Source organism: Anastrepha ludens, chromosome 2 (assembly GCF_028408465.1).
Source record: "Anastrepha ludens isolate Willacy chromosome 2, idAnaLude1.1, whole genome shotgun sequence".
NCBI lineage: Eukaryota > Metazoa > Arthropoda > Insecta > Diptera > Tephritidae > Anastrepha > Anastrepha ludens.
In genome coordinates this window covers 139,778,298-139,796,067 of record NC_071498.1, presented here as the reverse complement: position 1 = coordinate 139,796,067, position 17,770 = coordinate 139,778,298, and the positions used below count along the sequence as shown (strand labels likewise).

The 17,770-nt window shown below is 38.1% G+C and overlaps 1 protein-coding gene across 1 annotated transcript; it reads left to right on the top strand.

The window, feature by feature from the left end:
• The first annotated feature begins 948 nt into the window (after positions 1–948).
• LOC128855430 (structural maintenance of chromosomes protein 1A) lies at positions 949–7,881 on the top strand. Its single transcript, XM_054090323.1, has 15 exons — positions 949–1,253; positions 1,322–1,542; positions 1,608–1,756; positions 1,822–1,990; positions 2,071–2,964; positions 3,378–3,506; positions 3,566–3,648; positions 3,740–4,112; positions 4,171–4,284; positions 4,344–4,599; positions 4,662–4,966; positions 6,450–6,562; positions 6,632–7,135; positions 7,209–7,386; positions 7,453–7,881. Exons 1-15 carry the CDS (start codon positions 1,088–1,090, stop codon positions 7,513–7,515), a joined length of 3,717 nt encoding a protein of 1,238 aa, XP_053946298.1. The 5' UTR covers positions 949–1,087; the 3' UTR covers positions 7,516–7,881.
• The last annotated feature ends 9,889 nt before the right edge of the window (positions 7,882–17,770 follow it).

The window sequence follows — 17,770 nt, the reverse complement described above, 5'->3', positions numbered from 1 at the left end:
GATAGAATGTTTTAAACAATTTTTTTTGCGAATATTAAGCTGTCGTCCGTTGACAGGCAATGATAAGCCTCCGAATGAATTTATGCAGAAAAAAAAATTAATTTGCGATAGGCTTGTAAAGATGATTTAGAAGTACATAATTTCATAACTTTGTCACCGGATTGCTGCCCGATTTTTTTCATAAACCAGGTACATCTACAAGCAGCAACAGAGATTAAATAATAATGGGGTATATTTTTTTGTTGTCGTAATTCTCTAAGCAAAACAAAGGTAAAGGTAATTTTAACAATTGAGAGTTCTCTGTTCTCTAAATTATTAAAATTACCTTTACCTTTGTTATAATAAAATAAAATAAATAAAGTCGAATCAGCAGATTGTATCTTGTTGATGTGATTTGCATTGGATGTCAAAATCAGCTTACTACTTTTCATGATTTCCCCGTTGACAATTGGAATGTAATCAAAACAGGTAACTTTGACATTCAAATCACATTAATGACATGAAAAAAAACACAAATCAGCTATTGTAGCGAGCTTTTTTTATTAGGCCATAGTGCATTGCGACCTTTGTGTTAATCTAAGGCTTCTAATGAATTTTGAATACTTCCTCGGGCTACAATATGTAAGTGATTGAGTCTTCGCCTTGCGATAGCTACACATTCGCAAAGGATGTGTTCTGGTGTTTCATCGCCCATTTCGCAACAACAACAGACGCGGGTTCGTATGGTCGGATTCGTAAGCCCTTCCATCCAGATTTAAGAGCCTACTTTACGCATCTCTAGAAGGCAATGCGAATTGAGTATTCTATCATTCTTGTCTAGAAGGAGAAAGAAATTGTTTTACCTGATCCTGTTTTGGACAAGGCGAATTGAGTACCTTGCTTTACACTAGTAACGACACCTTGTATAAATTCGCCGTGATGTAAGCGCTACTTATTTGATGCCGTCAAATTAGATGTCAAAAGTCGAATGCAATGGAGGAATAGTGAAAAGCAGCGCGTAGTATTCTCTAATAAAAAATAAACATACAATTTATTATAATTTGGCCTTCTTTACATTGTTTCTAAAAACACAATTAAAGAGTTTAAGATGACCGAAGATGAAGAACTTCCGGTGGAGGCGACCACCTCTACGCCAAAGGATGATGTATATTTCCTGCAGTATATTGAGATGGAAAATTTTAAGTCGTATCGCGGACATGTAATTGTCGGGCCTCTTAAGAAGTTCACTGCGGTCATTGGACCTAATGGTTCAGGTGCGTTATTAATGTGTGAAGTTGTTTAATTGTTGCCTGCTGAGTATTAGCAATTATTTAATACATAGGAAAATCAAATTTTATGGATGCAATTAGTTTTGTTATGGGTGAGAAGACTTCGAGTTTACGTGTGAAGCGTCTTAATGACCTAATACATGGGTCATCAATTGGTAAGCCAGTGTCTCGTAGTTGCTACGTAACTGCAAAGTTTCTTATCAACGACGTGCAGCAGATGGATTTCCAGCGAGCAGTTATTGGCGGTTCATCCGAATATCGTATCAATGGGGAGGTGAGTAATGATTTCCCGCGTAAATCAGAAAATTTATATTTCATGGTTACTCTCATTTTTAATAGAACGTAACGAGCAGTGCCTACTTATGTAAACTTGAAAAGATGGGTATAAACGTAAAAGCAAAAAACTTTTTGGTTTTTCAAGGCGCTGTAGAGAATATCGCAATGAAAACACCAAAAGAACGCACGGCGTTGTTTGAGGAGATCAGCGGGTAAAAGCTTTCTAGCAATTACTCGTCAGAAAACCAGACCTAATTTTTTGTTTTTGTGATTTCAGTTCTGGGCTGCTTAAAGAGGATTACAATCGTTTGAAACAAGAAATGAATTTGGCCGAGGAGGAAACACAATTTACGTATCAGAAAAAGAAAGGCATGGCTGCTGAACGTAAAGAAGCGAAGCACGAGAAGATGGAAGCGGAGCGCTATGCACGCTTAAAGAATGAATATGTGAGTTAGAACAAAGCTAGACTTTGTAGTCTATAATTATTATTGATCGAATTTAACTCGTAATCGTATTTCAATTTCAGAATGAGAAACAGGTGGAGTATCAGCTATTTCGGCTCTTTCACGTGGAGAACGATATTAAAAAGTTAAATCAAGACTTGGAGACCAAACAGCAGGATGTTAAGGCAGTTGAAGCACGCAAGGAGCAAGCGGATGAAGTGTTACGCGAGAAAAAGAAAGATGCGGGAAAGTTTTCACGCGATTTGGCAAAAATTGAGCAAGAAATACGTGAATTTGAAACGCAAATGAACAAAAAGCGTCCACTGTATATTAAAGCTAAGGAAAAGGTGACACATTGCCAGAAGAAGTTGGCATCGCTACAGAAAACACTGGAGACGGCACGCGAGGCAGATAATGCACATCAACAGGATATACGCAAGCTGGAAAAGCAGCTAGCAGATGTGGAAACATTAAAAAAACGTTTCGAGGACGACATCGAAAATGAGTCGCAGCGTCGCGGCAAAAGCGTAACAATGGAAGAGGGTCTGGTGCAAGAGTATGATCGTCTCAAGCAACAAGCGGAGGCTACCGCCACGCAATATCGTTCACAATTAGATTCTGTTAATCGTGAACAGAAATCAGATCAGGATATGTTAGATGGTGAAGGCAATCGCAAAGCTTCTGTCGAAGAGTCGCTAAAGAAATTGACACTACAGCGCGAAGAAGCGGTAAAACGTCGTGATAAGCTAATGGATCACATAAAATCGTCGCAAGCCGCTTTGGAGGAGCAAAATCGCATTAAAGATGAACTGCGACGCGATGTGGGCTGTTCCAAGGAGAAGATTGCTGAAAAACAACGCGAACTGGAAAATGTGCGCGATCAATTGGGTGATGCGAAGAGTGACAAGCACGAAGATGCGCATCGCAAAAAGAAGCAAGAAGTAGTCGAGTTATTTAAACAGCAGGTGCCGGGTGTGGTGAGTGAACATAACTATTTGTCGAACCGTAACTGTAGTGGAGCCGTAGCCGAATGGGTAGGTGCGTGACTACCATTCGCAATTCACAGAGAGAACGTCGGTTCGAAACTCGGTGAAACACCAAAATTAAGAAAAACATTTTTCTAATAGCGGTCGCCCCTCGACAGGCAATGGTAAACCTCCGAGTGTATTTCTGCCATGAAAAAGCTCCTCATAAAAATATCTGCCGTTCGGAGTCGGCTTAAAACTGTAGGTCCCTCCATTTGTGGAACAACATCAAGACGCACGTCACAAATATGAGGAGGAGCTCGGCCAAACACCCAAAAAGGGTGTACGCGCCAATTATATATATATATAACTGTAGTGGAGTTGATAATATTGTTTGTGCAATATTTCATATCTATATTTTTTAGTATGATCGTATGATAAACATGTGCCAGCCGACGCACAAACGTTACAATGTAGCAGTGACGAAGGTGTTGGGCAAATATATGGAGGCCATAATTGTTGATACGGAAAAGACCGCAAGACACTGCATTCAGGTGGGTGGAGTCATTTTAGCAAAATAAAGTAAATTAAAGCAGTTTTTTCCTTTGCTTAGATATTAAAAGAGGGCAGGTTGGAAGTGGAAACATTTCTGCCGCTAGACTACTTGCAAGTAAAGCCACTTAAAGAGCGTTTGCGGTATGCATTAAATAATATAATATATATATATATATATATATATTTTCTTTTTTTTTTTTGATAAATATGCCATTTGCGCCTACCCTTGCAGTAATATCACTGAACCGCGCAACGTCAAACTCGTATTCGACGTACTTAAATTTGAACCCCCAGAAATAGAGCGCGCAGTACTATTCGCTACTAACAATGCATTGGTTTGTGAGACACCCGAGGATGCTATGAAAGTGGCTTACGAAATCGACCGCACACGCTATGATGCACTTGCGTTGGATGGCACCTTCTACCAGAAGTCTGGCATTCTCTCTGGTGGTAGCCATGATCTGGCGCGCAAAGCCAAGCGTTGGGATGAAAAGCATATGGCACAGTTGAAAATGCAAAAAGACAAATTAAACGAGGAGCTGAAAGAGTTGGTAAAGAAATCGCGCAAACAAAGTGAACTGGCAACGGTTGAATCACAAATTAAGGTTTTAGCAAATGAATAATTTATTTCCTAACGTAAATTTAATAAGCGGTCGTTTATAGGGGTTGGAAAATCGTCTCAAGTACAGTATGGTAGATCTGGAATCTTCGAAAAAATCAATCAATCAGTTCGATAATCAATTGAAGATGGTGCAGAGCCAATTAGATGAATTTGGCGTAAGAGCTTAATACAACTTTTTGTAGTTATATTTTTATTTCTTTCAACCTAATTTCAGCCTAAAATCAGTGAAATTGAACGACGTATGACGAAACGTGAGGAGCATATTCAAGAAATTAAGGAGAATATGAACAATGTTGAAGATAAGGTGTTCGCCGCGTTCTGCAAACGATTGGGCGTAAAGAATATACGACAGTACGAGGAGCGTGAGCTTGTTATGCAGCAGGAGCGTGCGCGAAAACGTGCAGAATTTGAGCAGCAAATTGATGCAGTCAATACGCAATTAGACTTTGAGAAGCAAAAGGATACTAAAAGTGATAACAAAATTATGCCTTAATTCATTAGGATTCACTTACTTATTTTTCAATGATTACAGAAAATTTGGAGCGGTGGGAGCGTAGTGTACAAGATGAAGAGGACGCACTTGAGGGTATGAAAGCAGCTGAAAAACGATATCTTAAAGAAATCGATGAAGACAAGGAGAAGATGGAGAAACTCAAACAGGGCAAGCAGGCGAAAAAACAAGCTGCTGACGACATGGAAGAGGATATTTCCAAAGCTAGACGTGATGTGTCGAATTTGGCCAAGGAAATACACAATTTGGGCAGTCAGATATCAACCATAGAAGCGAAAATTGAAACGAAAAAGAATGAACGTCACAATATATTGATGCAGGCAAAGGTATAGTAAGATCCAGCGATAAAAAGTGCTTCTACGTATCTCTGTTTCGTTGGCGCAAACTCGATTATACTTTTCCCGCAGCTATTAGAATTTCTACTTAGGTTAGGTTAGGTTCTTGTGGTCGTTGACTTCGAGTAGCCAACTCATTTAGAAAGTTTGTACTGAGTTTTACCATAAATTCTGTGACAAATTTTACAATGCATACGGCGAGAACAAATTCGCCGAAGAAGGCTCCGTTCGTTTTTGCTTTTGTTCGTATGTATTGTCTACTCATAAATTATACTCGGTTTCGTGGCGAATTTCGCTTGTTAATAATGGAGTAATGGAGTAAAAGTGGAAGTGGGATTTACGAATTGTTGAAAAAACTTAATAATACCAGAATATTTCTTTACCGCACGATCAATCGTTTTTCCCAAATGCTGAAGTGACAGACAGAAAAAGAAGTGGTCGTCCTCGTGTGGTTCGAACCAGTGAAGCCATAAAAGCCGTTCGAGAAAGAATTCTCAGAAACTCCCTCAGAAAGCAGAAAATCATGTCCATGAAAATAAATGTATCGACCAGATCCATGTCAAGACTAATTAAAGATGATCTGCATATGAAAGACTCCAATGGTTATTTTTTGACAACGCGCTTGAAGAATATTAGGTTCGACAGATGTAAGCAGCTTCTTCGGTGGTCAACGGCCATAAAATATTATTTTCACAGATGAGAAAATTTTCACTGTTGAAGAAGTTTTTAGTAAGCAAAAGGACAAAATCTATGCTAAAACTGTCGAAGACGCAAAAAATGTTGTTCCAAGGGTTCAGCGTCGCCACTATCCAGCCTCCATAATGGTGGAGAGTGCCTGTAAAAGGTTACAGCTCTTCATTTATGCGTAAACGGGGTTAAGACCGGGGCAAAAGTGTAGCAGAAAGATGTCTTAGAAGCCATGAAGAAGCAGTTGAGCAGTACTCTCTGCGATGGATCTTTCGGCAAAATTCTGCTCCAGCTCATAAGATAAAAACCACCAAACAGTGGTTAAAAAACAATATTCTTGGGTTTATAGCCGCAAAAGATTGGCCGTCTGGAAGTCCAGATCTGAATTCATTGGACTAAAGTTGCTGGTCAGAATTGGAGAAAATGGCCTATCGCAAACCTCACAGAAACAAGGAAGAGTCTCATCTAGTCTTTGGTTCGAGCAGCGACGTCGATATCCATGGAAACCGTGTGTGTTGCAATAGCTGAATGGCTCGTTTGAACGCTTGTGTAAAAGCAGTTGGTTACCATTTTGAATGCATTTTTTGTTTTAATATTTACATGATTCATTAAAACTAACTTCATTCAAAAAAGAATTATAATTTCTAGAACGGACTTAACTTGTAACAGAACTTATGGTAGGACTAAGTATGTTTCGTTTCTCGATTATACTTTTCCCGCATAATCTGTAAATTTTTTAAATTAAATTTAACTCTAAATTTTATGCACTTTATTGTACTATCCACAGATGGATTGCATACCTATACCGCTGCTCAGAGGATCCCTCGACGATGCTGTGCGCCAAGGCGATTCTGAAACGAATACCACCTCTACTTCACTCATTTTAGAGCGTGAAAATCAGTAAATATGCTGGCTACTTTCAGTTTTGAAAAATTTTTATTTTTATTTTTTTTTTTTGTCGTTTAACAGAATTGAAGTCAATTACAGCAGTTTGCCGCGCGAAATATGCAAACTGAAAGATGACTCGTCTTTCAAGAAAATGAACGATCAATTGCAAAAAGATTTGCAGGCGAAACTAGACGTACTCGAACGCATACAAACACCCAATATGAAGGCAATGCAGAAATTAACGCTTGTCACTGAAAAAATACAATCCACCAATGAGGAGTTCGAGAATGCACGTCGCAAAGCGAAAAAGGCGAAGTCTGCTTTTGAGAAAGTGAAAAATGAGCGTTCCGAGAAATTCATACAGTGCTGCAATCACATATCCGATGCAATTGATGGCATCTACAAGAGCTTGGCGCGCAATGAAGCTGCACAAGCATATTTGGGCCCCGATAATCCGGAAGAACCATATTTGGATGGCATCAATTATAATTGCGTGGCGCCGGGCAAACGTTTCCAGCCCATGAGCAATTTGAGTGGCGGTGAGAAAACAATTGCTGCTTTAGCATTGCTCTTCTCCATACACAGGTGCAAATTAGTGTGGATATGAATTCTTTTAAATGGATTGGATTTTAATGCATGCTAATCAATTTTTTCGCAGCTATCAACCAGCGCCGTTTTTTGTGCTCGACGAAATTGATGCAGCGCTGGACAATACCAATATTGGCAAGGTGGCCTCCTACATACGCGATCACACAAATAATTTGCAGACCATTGTTATTTCGTTGAAGGAGGAATTCTATGGACATGCTGATGCTTTGGTGGGCATAACACCTGCGGTAAATCTGAATAATACAATTTTTATTTCGAGTGATTGACTTTAGTATATTTCTTTATTTTTGTAGGAGGGCGACTGTTTGATATCGAATGTTTACTTATTCGATCTGAGCGTTTTCGATGACAAGTAGTTGCTGTTGCTGGTGTATTTACTTGGCTTAAATTTTCATATGCAGACATTCTATATTCTCACATAAAAACCAAAAGTTAATCTATTTACATAGGAAAGATTACTACCATACAGCGTTTAATTTAAATTTTGTATTAACAATCTTTTTTTCACCATGTACGTACATATGTACTTTAATTAATCGAACGAACACATTCATAGGGAATAAAAGATGTATGTATGTAAGTAAAAAAAATTGACTTGAAATTGGAATATGAAAAGTATTAGTTTGGGTAGTGATCGTAGTGATCGATATCTCGTAAAGTATCGATCAACCAATTTAAAGTTTATACTTGTTGTCAAGCTGATATTTCACACTAAAAAAATTCGTTTGTTGTGTTTTGTTTGTTTTATTCAGTTGTGAGTTACAGGGTGTTAACAATAGAAGTCAACAAAGAGAAAATTCGGTACATTTTACAGTTTTTCTTTTCGCTGAAATCGCCGATACTGTAACAGCTAATTACGTGCAATTTTGGTTTCATTGATTCCGTTCAGGCATTTTTGATGTTAAAGATGCATACACAGACACGCCTGTTGTTGAAAATGTCGATAAAATCAGAGAAATATTCGCAGTTAACCGGTAAGTTAGTAGTCGTGACATCGCCCAGGAGCTAAAGATCGACCATAAAACAGTTTTAAACCATTTCCGCAAACATTTTCTGCAAAAATAGTGGATTTCTTTTACCCCAAATTAATATTAATCAAAAGGCCATACATTAGTTTTATGTTCCCACGATAGTCGGTTCTACGTTACCGGAACGACCCGAATTTATATGCGGCCAAGGACTGTCGCTACCGTAGCATTCCCTTTACATGCATGCTGCTTTATGCTGCTACAACAGCAACAAAAATTAGTTTTAAGTTTGCTTTTCTAGCATTCGCTGAGGTAAATTGCATCAATACCGAATGCCGTTATCGAGGTCCAAACACCACCCACAGCAGATGAGAGCTCCAGCTACCCCGAGAGACACACGTAACCTTGAAACAACTACGTTCAGGATATTGTAACAGGCTAAACCCCTACCTATCCATATGGCCAGCATGTGAAGGCACACCACACAACACTAAAAGAGTGTTACATATCCCGTCAAACCTACTCACCTTAACCCCCTCTCCCTGTGGATTCCAACCGTCGAAACAGCACGCTTTCTGGGTCTACTGTTAGATGAGTTGGACGAAGACGACCGGTGACTACATCGCACAAACAGGGTTTAGTAAGCTGCTATAACAGAAACGGAAAGGAATACGTCATTGCCTAAAGTCTCAAAGGGAGAGGAGGCGTCCATTGGCATGTAAAGCTACATTCGTCAGTTTGGACGACATGACTGAAGTCGATTGTAAACTTCATAAATCTTCCGGACCGCAAGAGCCATTTCAGCCGATTCATTTATTTCCGTGCCAGTTGGTTCTTTTCACCCGAATGATTCGATTTTACCTACCAATGGTTGCATCCCCACTAAACTAACCTTGTTTCTTCTTATTTTTCTTTAACAAAGCGCGCCAGTTGTTTCTTTCTCGTGCTAACCGGCGCCAGTTTGACAAACCAAGTGAAGCCAAGTCCTTCTCCACCTGATCTTTCCAACGCAGAGGAGGACTTCCTCGCCCTCTACTATCACCAACTGGTACCGTATCGAATACTTTCAGAGCCGGAGCGTTTGTATCCATTCGAACGACATGACCCTGCTGGATCTTGATTCCCGGCGCTATCTCTATGCCGCCGTAAAGTTCATACAGCTCATCGTTCCATCGCCTGCGATATTTGCCGTCGCCAACGTGCAAAGGTCCAAAAATATTGCGCAGAGTCTTTCTCTCGAACGCTCCAAGCGTCGCTTCATCGGATGTTGCCATCGTCCCCGCTTCTGCGCCATACGTTAGGACGGGCATGATAAGAGTCTTGTAGAGTGTTAGTTTGGTTCGTCGAGAGCGGACTTTACTTAGTCCTTAGTCCAAAGTAGCACTTGTTGGATTTCCAGGCTGACATTATTATCGGTGTTAATGCTGGTTCTTGAATAAACGAAATCTTGTACAATCTCGAAATCAACTGTCAACAGTGACGTGGGTGCCGATACGCGAGTGCGCCGACTGTTTGTTTGATGACAGTAGGTACTTCGTTTTGTCCTCGATTACCTTGTTTAGTGCATATTAAGCCCCTCGTCTTGCATCACTGGATCATCTCTATGCAGTTGGGCTGTTCAAAATATTTCTCATCAGAGCTGGTATCATACCTAGCTCTGAACCCGGTATATATTTCTGCTGCGTTTTCCAAAGAAGGCACAAACCGAACTCAACTTCGGTTAAATGCAATCAATGCAACGTTTGGATCTAACTTAAGACTTTTTGAGGTTGAAAAACTCACAGGGAGAGTAGACCATATGGTATGTGGTGCCAAGGTGCTCTCGCCAATAGGCGCCATAACTCTCTACTGCTTTCATATCGCGCAATGGGCCTCTGCCATCCTAAAGCCACCCAAAAGGGAACGTTCACGGTTCCCCGGAGCTCAGCGTTCCAACCTACTCATCATCTCGATCGATAAGCTTTTGAATGCGCTTATTTAACTTCTGATTTGGCTTTGTGGAATTTGATGAGAACAACAACGGCAACTGGTAAGCCACCATAAGTGGACTAAATGCGATGACCACTTGAAGATCTGCAAATTCATCTTTGGTGTGAAACACCAAAAAAGGAAGTTATCTGCTTTGTCGGTCCCGAAGAGATGCGCGAGCCTTTTTAGCAGATAATTCATATTGCTTTTCTTGAAATGCCTAGCCATAACTGGGTGTTGGCGGTTGTATTCAATAATCTAAATACACTCACTTGCTTTACATTTAAGTGAGCCTACGTACAATAAATTAAAAAAGAAAAAAAGAAATTACAAAAATATACCAACAAATTAAACTACGCTAGGACAATCGTTTCTTTATCTTTGGCAGTGGGAATAAGTCTCCAATCGTCCTTAGTCCGATCCATTCGCGAATATTTCTGAGCCATGAAATCTGCCTCCGTGCTATGCCACGCGTTCCTTCTATCATCGAATATGATGTGGAGTAACTCATAATTAGTATCTCGAGAGATGTGCCCCAAATATGCCGTTTTGCAACTCCCGTCCTTCTTGACATCTTCTTAGAAATTGTTCACTTGTGATTTATGGCTCAGTACAGGTAATATTAAGTAAACTATTAGGTTGCGCTAAACAAGAACATAGACATTTACCATTTGTTCCACCAATGATTTGGACAGAACCAAAAGATCATGTAAGTGATTGTTATTTTTGTTTAACTCAAACAAAAGGTATTACTACCAAATCTAAACACACTATCCAGTATCCAAACTTATCATCGACCGTCAGACTCATCTCACACAGTGCTGAACTGCCTGTTCCAAAGCCTCCAAATCAACCAGATAGTCAAGATTCTGTTTCTAGTGCGGAATTTGTTCTCAGTCAGCATAAGAGTGACTCAAGTTATGAACCGTCAACTTCAAAGAGGAGCCACATTTATTGATTTGAATCTTTCAAAAAAACAGGCTGAACTTTTGGGGTCTAGATTGAATGACTGGAATTTACTTTCTTCTGATAGGAAAATTGCATATTTTCGACATCGTGACGCTGAAATAAAACCTTACTTTTCTAAAGCAGATGATTTTGCCTATTGTAATAATGTTCCTGTTGTGATGAATTTATTAAATGAATTTTGAATATGACCCAAGTCACTGGCGATTGTTCATTGACTCTTAAAAATCAAGTGAAAGCTGTGCTGTTGCATAATGGAAACAAGCTCCCTTCAGTACCGGTTAATGGTTAATCGTTAATGGTAGTAAAGGGTTAAGGTATGGGCCTTTAGCACTGCGACCATATTGATCTATTGTGCACCCTATGCTGTATATTGACTGTTAAGTATGCTTATGAATTGTACCAGCTCCTTCTGAGGGAGTGATTGTAGGTCTTCATCTATAAGCATGAACTTGTTTAAAAACTTTTCCCTTCTATGCGTCAACCCCGGACATTCGATGATGAGATGTACTATAGACTCCTCATCTTCACAGCAAAATCTGCAGGTGCTGGTGTTAGTTATGTCTAATTTATGTAAGTGTTTGTTGCAGGTGAAGTGACCCGTGAGGGCGCCTGTGAGAGTGCGAATGCTCTTTTTGTTTAACGTGAGGGCCAAGTTAGCTCTTTTAGCATTGAAACTTAAGAACTTTTTGGAGTGTTTAAGACCCTCTACGTTGTTCCAATGCTGATTTATTAGAGTTTCGCCCAGTATTTTACTTTTTGCTTTAGGCTGTTTTTGTTAAATCCATACATGGGACTAGGTCCGATGAAATTTACATCTGCCCCTTTTTTGGCTTAAAAGTCTGCCTTTTTGTTGCCGTATCCCTCATGTCCTGGTATCCAAATTAATGAGACATTGTTTTTGGATGCCAGGTTATTGAGTGCCCTGTGGCATTCTAAGAGAGTTTTTGAGTTGTATTTATAGCTATCTAAAGCTTTTAGAACTGATTGGCTGTCCGAGAGTATTCTAATCTTTACTCTCTTGTGGTTTCTACTTTGCAGGATGTTTGCTGCTTCCATTATTGCGTATTATTCCGCTTGGAAGATGGTGGTGCCCCTGGTGAGAAGAGAGTGAATGATTTGTGGATTCTGGGTCCCACTACTCCTGCTCCTACACCATAAAGTGTTTTTGATCCATCAGTGTACTATTTTTGTGAATCCTCATTCATCCATTTTGGGTTTGTTTTCCACTCGTTCCTCTCAGGACAGGTAACTGTGTATCCTTTTGTGAAACAGAGGGTTGGGTCAATGTGGTCTGAAACTTGAGCCATGCTTATGGTGTTTTTGACTTTATTTAGATACTTAGGTGACCGGTGAGGTTGCCTAATTTGAAATTTTCTTTCATGTGTAGAATAAGTGCTTGCGTAGCTGCTTCCTCTTGGATTGCTATATGAAGTGGTGGGAGATTAAGGAGTGCTTCCATGCCAGCTGTTGGGGTAGTTCTCATAGCCCCTGTGATGCATAGGCAAGCAAGCCTTTGTACTTTTCCCAGTTTGGTTACCGCTGTTTTTTGAATAGATTTGTGGAGATTTTAAAGTCATTGCTCTTTTGCTTACACTACAACTAGGTTATACAAAATTTTACTGTTTTATTTGCGAATGGGACAGTAGAGACAGAAAAAATCACTACATAAAGAAAGTGTGGCCCAAACGTGAATCACCTACTCCAGGCCGTAAAAATGTTAAGAGTGATCCTTTAGTGAACCCTAATGACATATTTTTAGCACCGTTGCATATAAAACTCGGCTTGATAAAAAATTTGGTAAAGGCTATGCCCAAAGATGGCAGTGGATTTTTATACCTAAAGGAAAAATTCCCCAAACTCAGCGAAGTAAAAATTAAAGAGGGAGTATTCGTAGGCCCACAAATACTGGGAACTGTTAAAAGATAAGGATTTTGAAGAAAAATTGAATGATCAAGAAAAACTTGCCTGGAAAAGTTTCGTGAACGTTGTTCAAAATTTTCTAGGAAACTATAAAGCGGAAAATTATAAAGAATTGATAAATGAGCTTTTAATGTCATATAAAGCTTTAGGGTGTAATATCAGAGAATGTTAATGCAATGAGAAGGTGCAAATGTTACTGTGAGCTTTTTTTAGCACAATTGAGATTTGAAAGATTTGTAGTAAGGTCATTTAGCACACCGAGTTTATAGACACCTCACTGACTTTTGCCCACACAAAAATTAGAAACACCACACATTTTTCACCTCAACACACAACACATTTCTCACCTCGACATTAAACCAATTAAATTTTTACTATTTTCGTATTTTTGAAATAATAAGCGAATACGTAAAATTTATTACATAATTTTTTTTTCAATTACATTAAAAAAAAAAGATTTAAAAATAAAAATTTATAAAAAAAAGTTTGCGCCGGGAATTGAACTCGAGTCTAACATGTGGCGAGGAAAAATAGGCGGTCGTTTATTTCTTCGAATGCTTATTTTTTGACCATTTTGTTACTTTTGAAATGATAAGCGGATTCATAAAATGTATTACAAATAATTTTACGATTACATTAAAAAAAAACGATTTAAAAAAAAAAAATTTATAAAAAAAAGTTTGCGCCGGGAATTGAACTCGAGTCTAACATGTGGCGAGGAAAAATAGGCGGTGCGTTTATTTCTTCGACTGCTTTTTTTTTGTCCATTTTATTACTTTTGAAATGATAAGCGGATACATAAAATGTATTACAAATTTTTTTACGATTACATTAAAAAAAAAAAAATGCAAAAACGAAAAAAAAATTTGTGCCGAGAATTGATGGCGAGTCACGTGGGGAGGATAAATACGCAGAGCGTTTATTTCTGCGCCTGTGAACAAAAGGTTTTGTGCATGCGCGCGACGCGAATAAATTTTAATAAAGTTCTGAAAGTAATTCATGAAGTTTTTCATTACACACATATGTACATAAATGAACGTATACTTTATAATATATATAAATAAATGATGGTATATGAAATATACATAAGTACATAATATGTATGTACATGTCAATAGGAGGTATTTGCATTCAGAAAAAAAGAATGGTTTAAGATAAATCAACACTTATTTTATATTGTATGTCAATTTATAGTTTATGTATTCGACAGCATTTACATACATACATATGTATGTATGTACATTTGTATATGAAAAACAATAATGCACAAGCGCAAGAACATCATATTACATATGCAAGTATGCCCAAATAACCTTGACTTATGTATGTACACATGTCAAACCACATCACATTCTTACAAGAAATCAAATACACATGCGCACTAGTGAACGAGTTTCTTCCTAACAAGTGCAAAAACAATTCTGCTCTATGTATGCATATATACCGACTTTATGTCCTAGCATATATACATACATACATATATACCTACTTGCCTTCTAAACTTCCTACAAAATAATTGTATTCATATGTTACTACATCCATGCACGTTCATACATTCAAGCATACATATACATATGCGCGAGCACAGCGCTCCCTTCTTGCTTCCGTGTACTTTTGTCTTTCACCAGTCGATATTCCTAATATTGTACTTACAAAAACACAATACTTTGATAGACGCAAAAGCAACAGCAAGCATAACGCGATGGCCGCTTTGCCACCACACATTCTAAAATGTTCTAGAACACAACAAAAACACATACCTCACATGCGCATGTCGTCCAAAGCTAAAATCTAAGCCTAGCGACTACAAAAACAAAATACATTCGTAGACGCAGTCGCAGCGGCCATGATTCTATCAGCGACGGCGCTGAACAATTTAGAACAAAAACAAAAAGTTCATTCATAAGTTCGAGCTCATATTTCAATTTCATTCATAAAACGACCCGCCATATGCCAATTTTCGCGACCATTCGAAAATAGTCAATATTGGAATATTTCGCGTGGAATTATTTGCCAATATTTGATAAATCTTACATTTTTGTCATGTCGAGTGGCCGCTCCTCCGTATGTATGTATGCACCCTTATATGTATGTAAATATGTCTTCTAACTGTGCGACAGTCGCGAGTTGATGCGACTTCCAGCGAATCACACATTGCTGTCCGCAAAGCCGCATATATGTACCTTATGATCAGAAAGTACCGGGAATGTTTAAATTAAACAAAACAGAGTTAAATTTAAGGCAAATTTATATTATCTCCTTCAAAATTTGACCCGTCTGAAGCAACACACATGTGCCAACGTTTAACCCAGTCCTCCAAACACCCCCGGCAGGCCGATTTGTATTCTCTTTGATCAGTGCGATGGCGCGTTATCATCATGCAAAATCTGAGGATTGGTTGCTCACATTTCCGGCGGTTTGCAACACACAGCATCTCTCTAAGGTTTCAAAACGGATAAATAATATTCTCTATTGACTGTCTGGCCCGATGGAAGGTACTCATGGTGGACTATGCCTTGGCAATCGAAGGAAGCAGTCAACATCACCTTCCCGGTTCTTTTTGCTCATAGGGTATACATATCCCATGTGTCAAGTGTGCGCAGAAGCTTGTGTTCTGGGTTTGTTAGAATGGTGGTAGTTTGTACATATATTTATACACATATGTGAGTATGCGCGTTAGGCTTCCTGGATGGATATTAGAATATTTTCTCATCAATATGTGTATGTAAGTAGTTCAGATTTGACTGAAGAGATTAAATATAGGAATGCATATTCATATGATTGCCTTTATGGATGTTTTACATATAAATTAATTCAAAAGAAGTATGAATAATGTTATATAGAAAATAAATTTCTAAATAACAGGTATTAGAAAAACCTGAATACACTATTTTAAATCAATTCTAATTAAACCAAATATAAAAAATAAAATAAAAATATCGAACAAAAAACTGTGTACAGGATTTGAACCTGAGTCAAATATGGAACGATTCACTGCATACACGACACGTCTTTCACGATTGCGCTAAACTACAATTATTAATGAAGTATTCTAAATCACTTATTTATTCGATTCGCACTTTTATATGCACATATTCTGCGTTAGTTGAAAGTTTGTATGCGTAATTATATGCATATGTATGTGTGTTTGCGCGTTTGGCTTACTGGACGGATATTAGAATGATATTTTCTCATCAATATAATTTGGATTTGATGAAATAGATTATAGACATATGTACATATTTTCTGTTTTGATTGATTTATATAAAAATCAGGTCATATCCAGTATGAACTATTTTATACCGAAAAGAAATTTCCATTTATAAAATACAAAAAAAAACAGTATTTTAAAGAAATTTTAATTAAAATAAACTCAAAAATTTTACCAAACTTTCCTGGTTTGAATTGTAAAATAAAATGTGCAAGAAAAAAAAATATGACTTCAGGACTTGAACCTGAATTAAATACGTGCCAAAAAACAAAACGAATAACTCCGCCGACTTTAGCTTCTGCACCACAAACTAACTGCCGCGCGGTCTGCTTAATCGCAAATTGATTCGCTTCGATTTCCTTAGTAGTGTGCCGAAAAATCTTATGAACTTCCTCAGTAGTTTGGTGAACGCAGAAAATATCTGAATTTCTGTCCTAGCGTGGTAAGTAAATATAGAAACCCTCCACTCGCGTCACTCGCGTGGTAAATATCTGCAATTCGCCACTCGTGAGCAAAGTTGAATTTGAAATGACCTTATTATGAATCTACAAATTAGAACTCGAAAAAAGCTCGCTTAACATTTGCTCCTTCTCATTGCATTAACATTCTCTGGTAATATGTCTTTAAAAATAATGAATAAAGAAATTAAAACCAGATTATTCTTCGAAATTAAAAAGAGATCTACCAGAAGCTAAATATTCACGAAAATGATAATTTTTTATTGTACATTAAAAAAAAATTTCGTTAAGTGTATTTAATTTTCCTACTTTTTACAAAAATATTTGTTTCGATATCACAAGGATACCTTATGTGGCAATTTTTTTCCTTGACATATTATAGCTTGGTGACCCCCATTTTTTCAATATTCAATATTTGATACGAGTTTTTGTCTGACAAAAAAAAGTTTAAATTTCGTTAACCAGTGTTATTTCCTTATACGCAATTTTATTTCAAAATAGTGAATAATTTTTAACCCCAGTTAAAATTAGTACAAAACGAAAGAGCTATTCCGTCGAGTGTCAAAAGGGATGTAAATCTTGTAGCATTCTGTAAAGAGAAAATGCTGGATCTCCGTATGGTTCGTAAATGGCGTGCAGACTACGATTACCTGTGTCAACTGGTGGCATCGTCACACTGGTTGGACAACTTCCTTAAACGATATGAACTGTCTCTAAGGAGATCAACAACATTGTTTAAGCTCGAAGACAATGAAGTTGCTAAGAGTGCACTTGCGTTTAAGATTTTTGTTAATGGCATCGATCTTTCAAAATACCAAATCTCCAACATGATTGCTATGGATGAGACCGCGGTAGCTCAAGCTACAGTTCACCGCAAGGCTTCTTCGTCAATTTACGTTCCTTCTAACGGTAACGATAGTGCAAGTGCTACCTGTATATTGGCGATTCGTCTAGATGGCAAGAAAGTATCGCCATTTTTATTCACTAATGGTAAAGTGACCAGATTCAACGTGTTTCAGGAATTTGAAAGTGAAAAAGCCTGGTGCACCCAAGCAGTTATAAGAAAGTGGGTTGATTTTATGCTGCCACCACTGTTGAGAGGTCAGAATAGAAGTTT

Excerpts from the sequence above, each read along its gene's own strand:
- LOC128855430 (XM_054090323.1), top strand. The coding sequence starts at position 1,088 with ATGACCGAAGATGAAGAACTTCCGGTGGAGGCGACCACCTCTACGCCA. Across the intron at positions 2,965-3,377 it reads AACAGCAGGTGCCGGGTGTG|TATGATCGTATGATAAACAT; the intron begins GTGAGTGAACAT and ends TATATTTTTTAG. Across the intron at positions 4,285-4,343 it reads GCCAATTAGATGAATTTGGC|CCTAAAATCAGTGAAATTGA; the intron begins GTAAGAGCTTAA and ends ACCTAATTTCAG.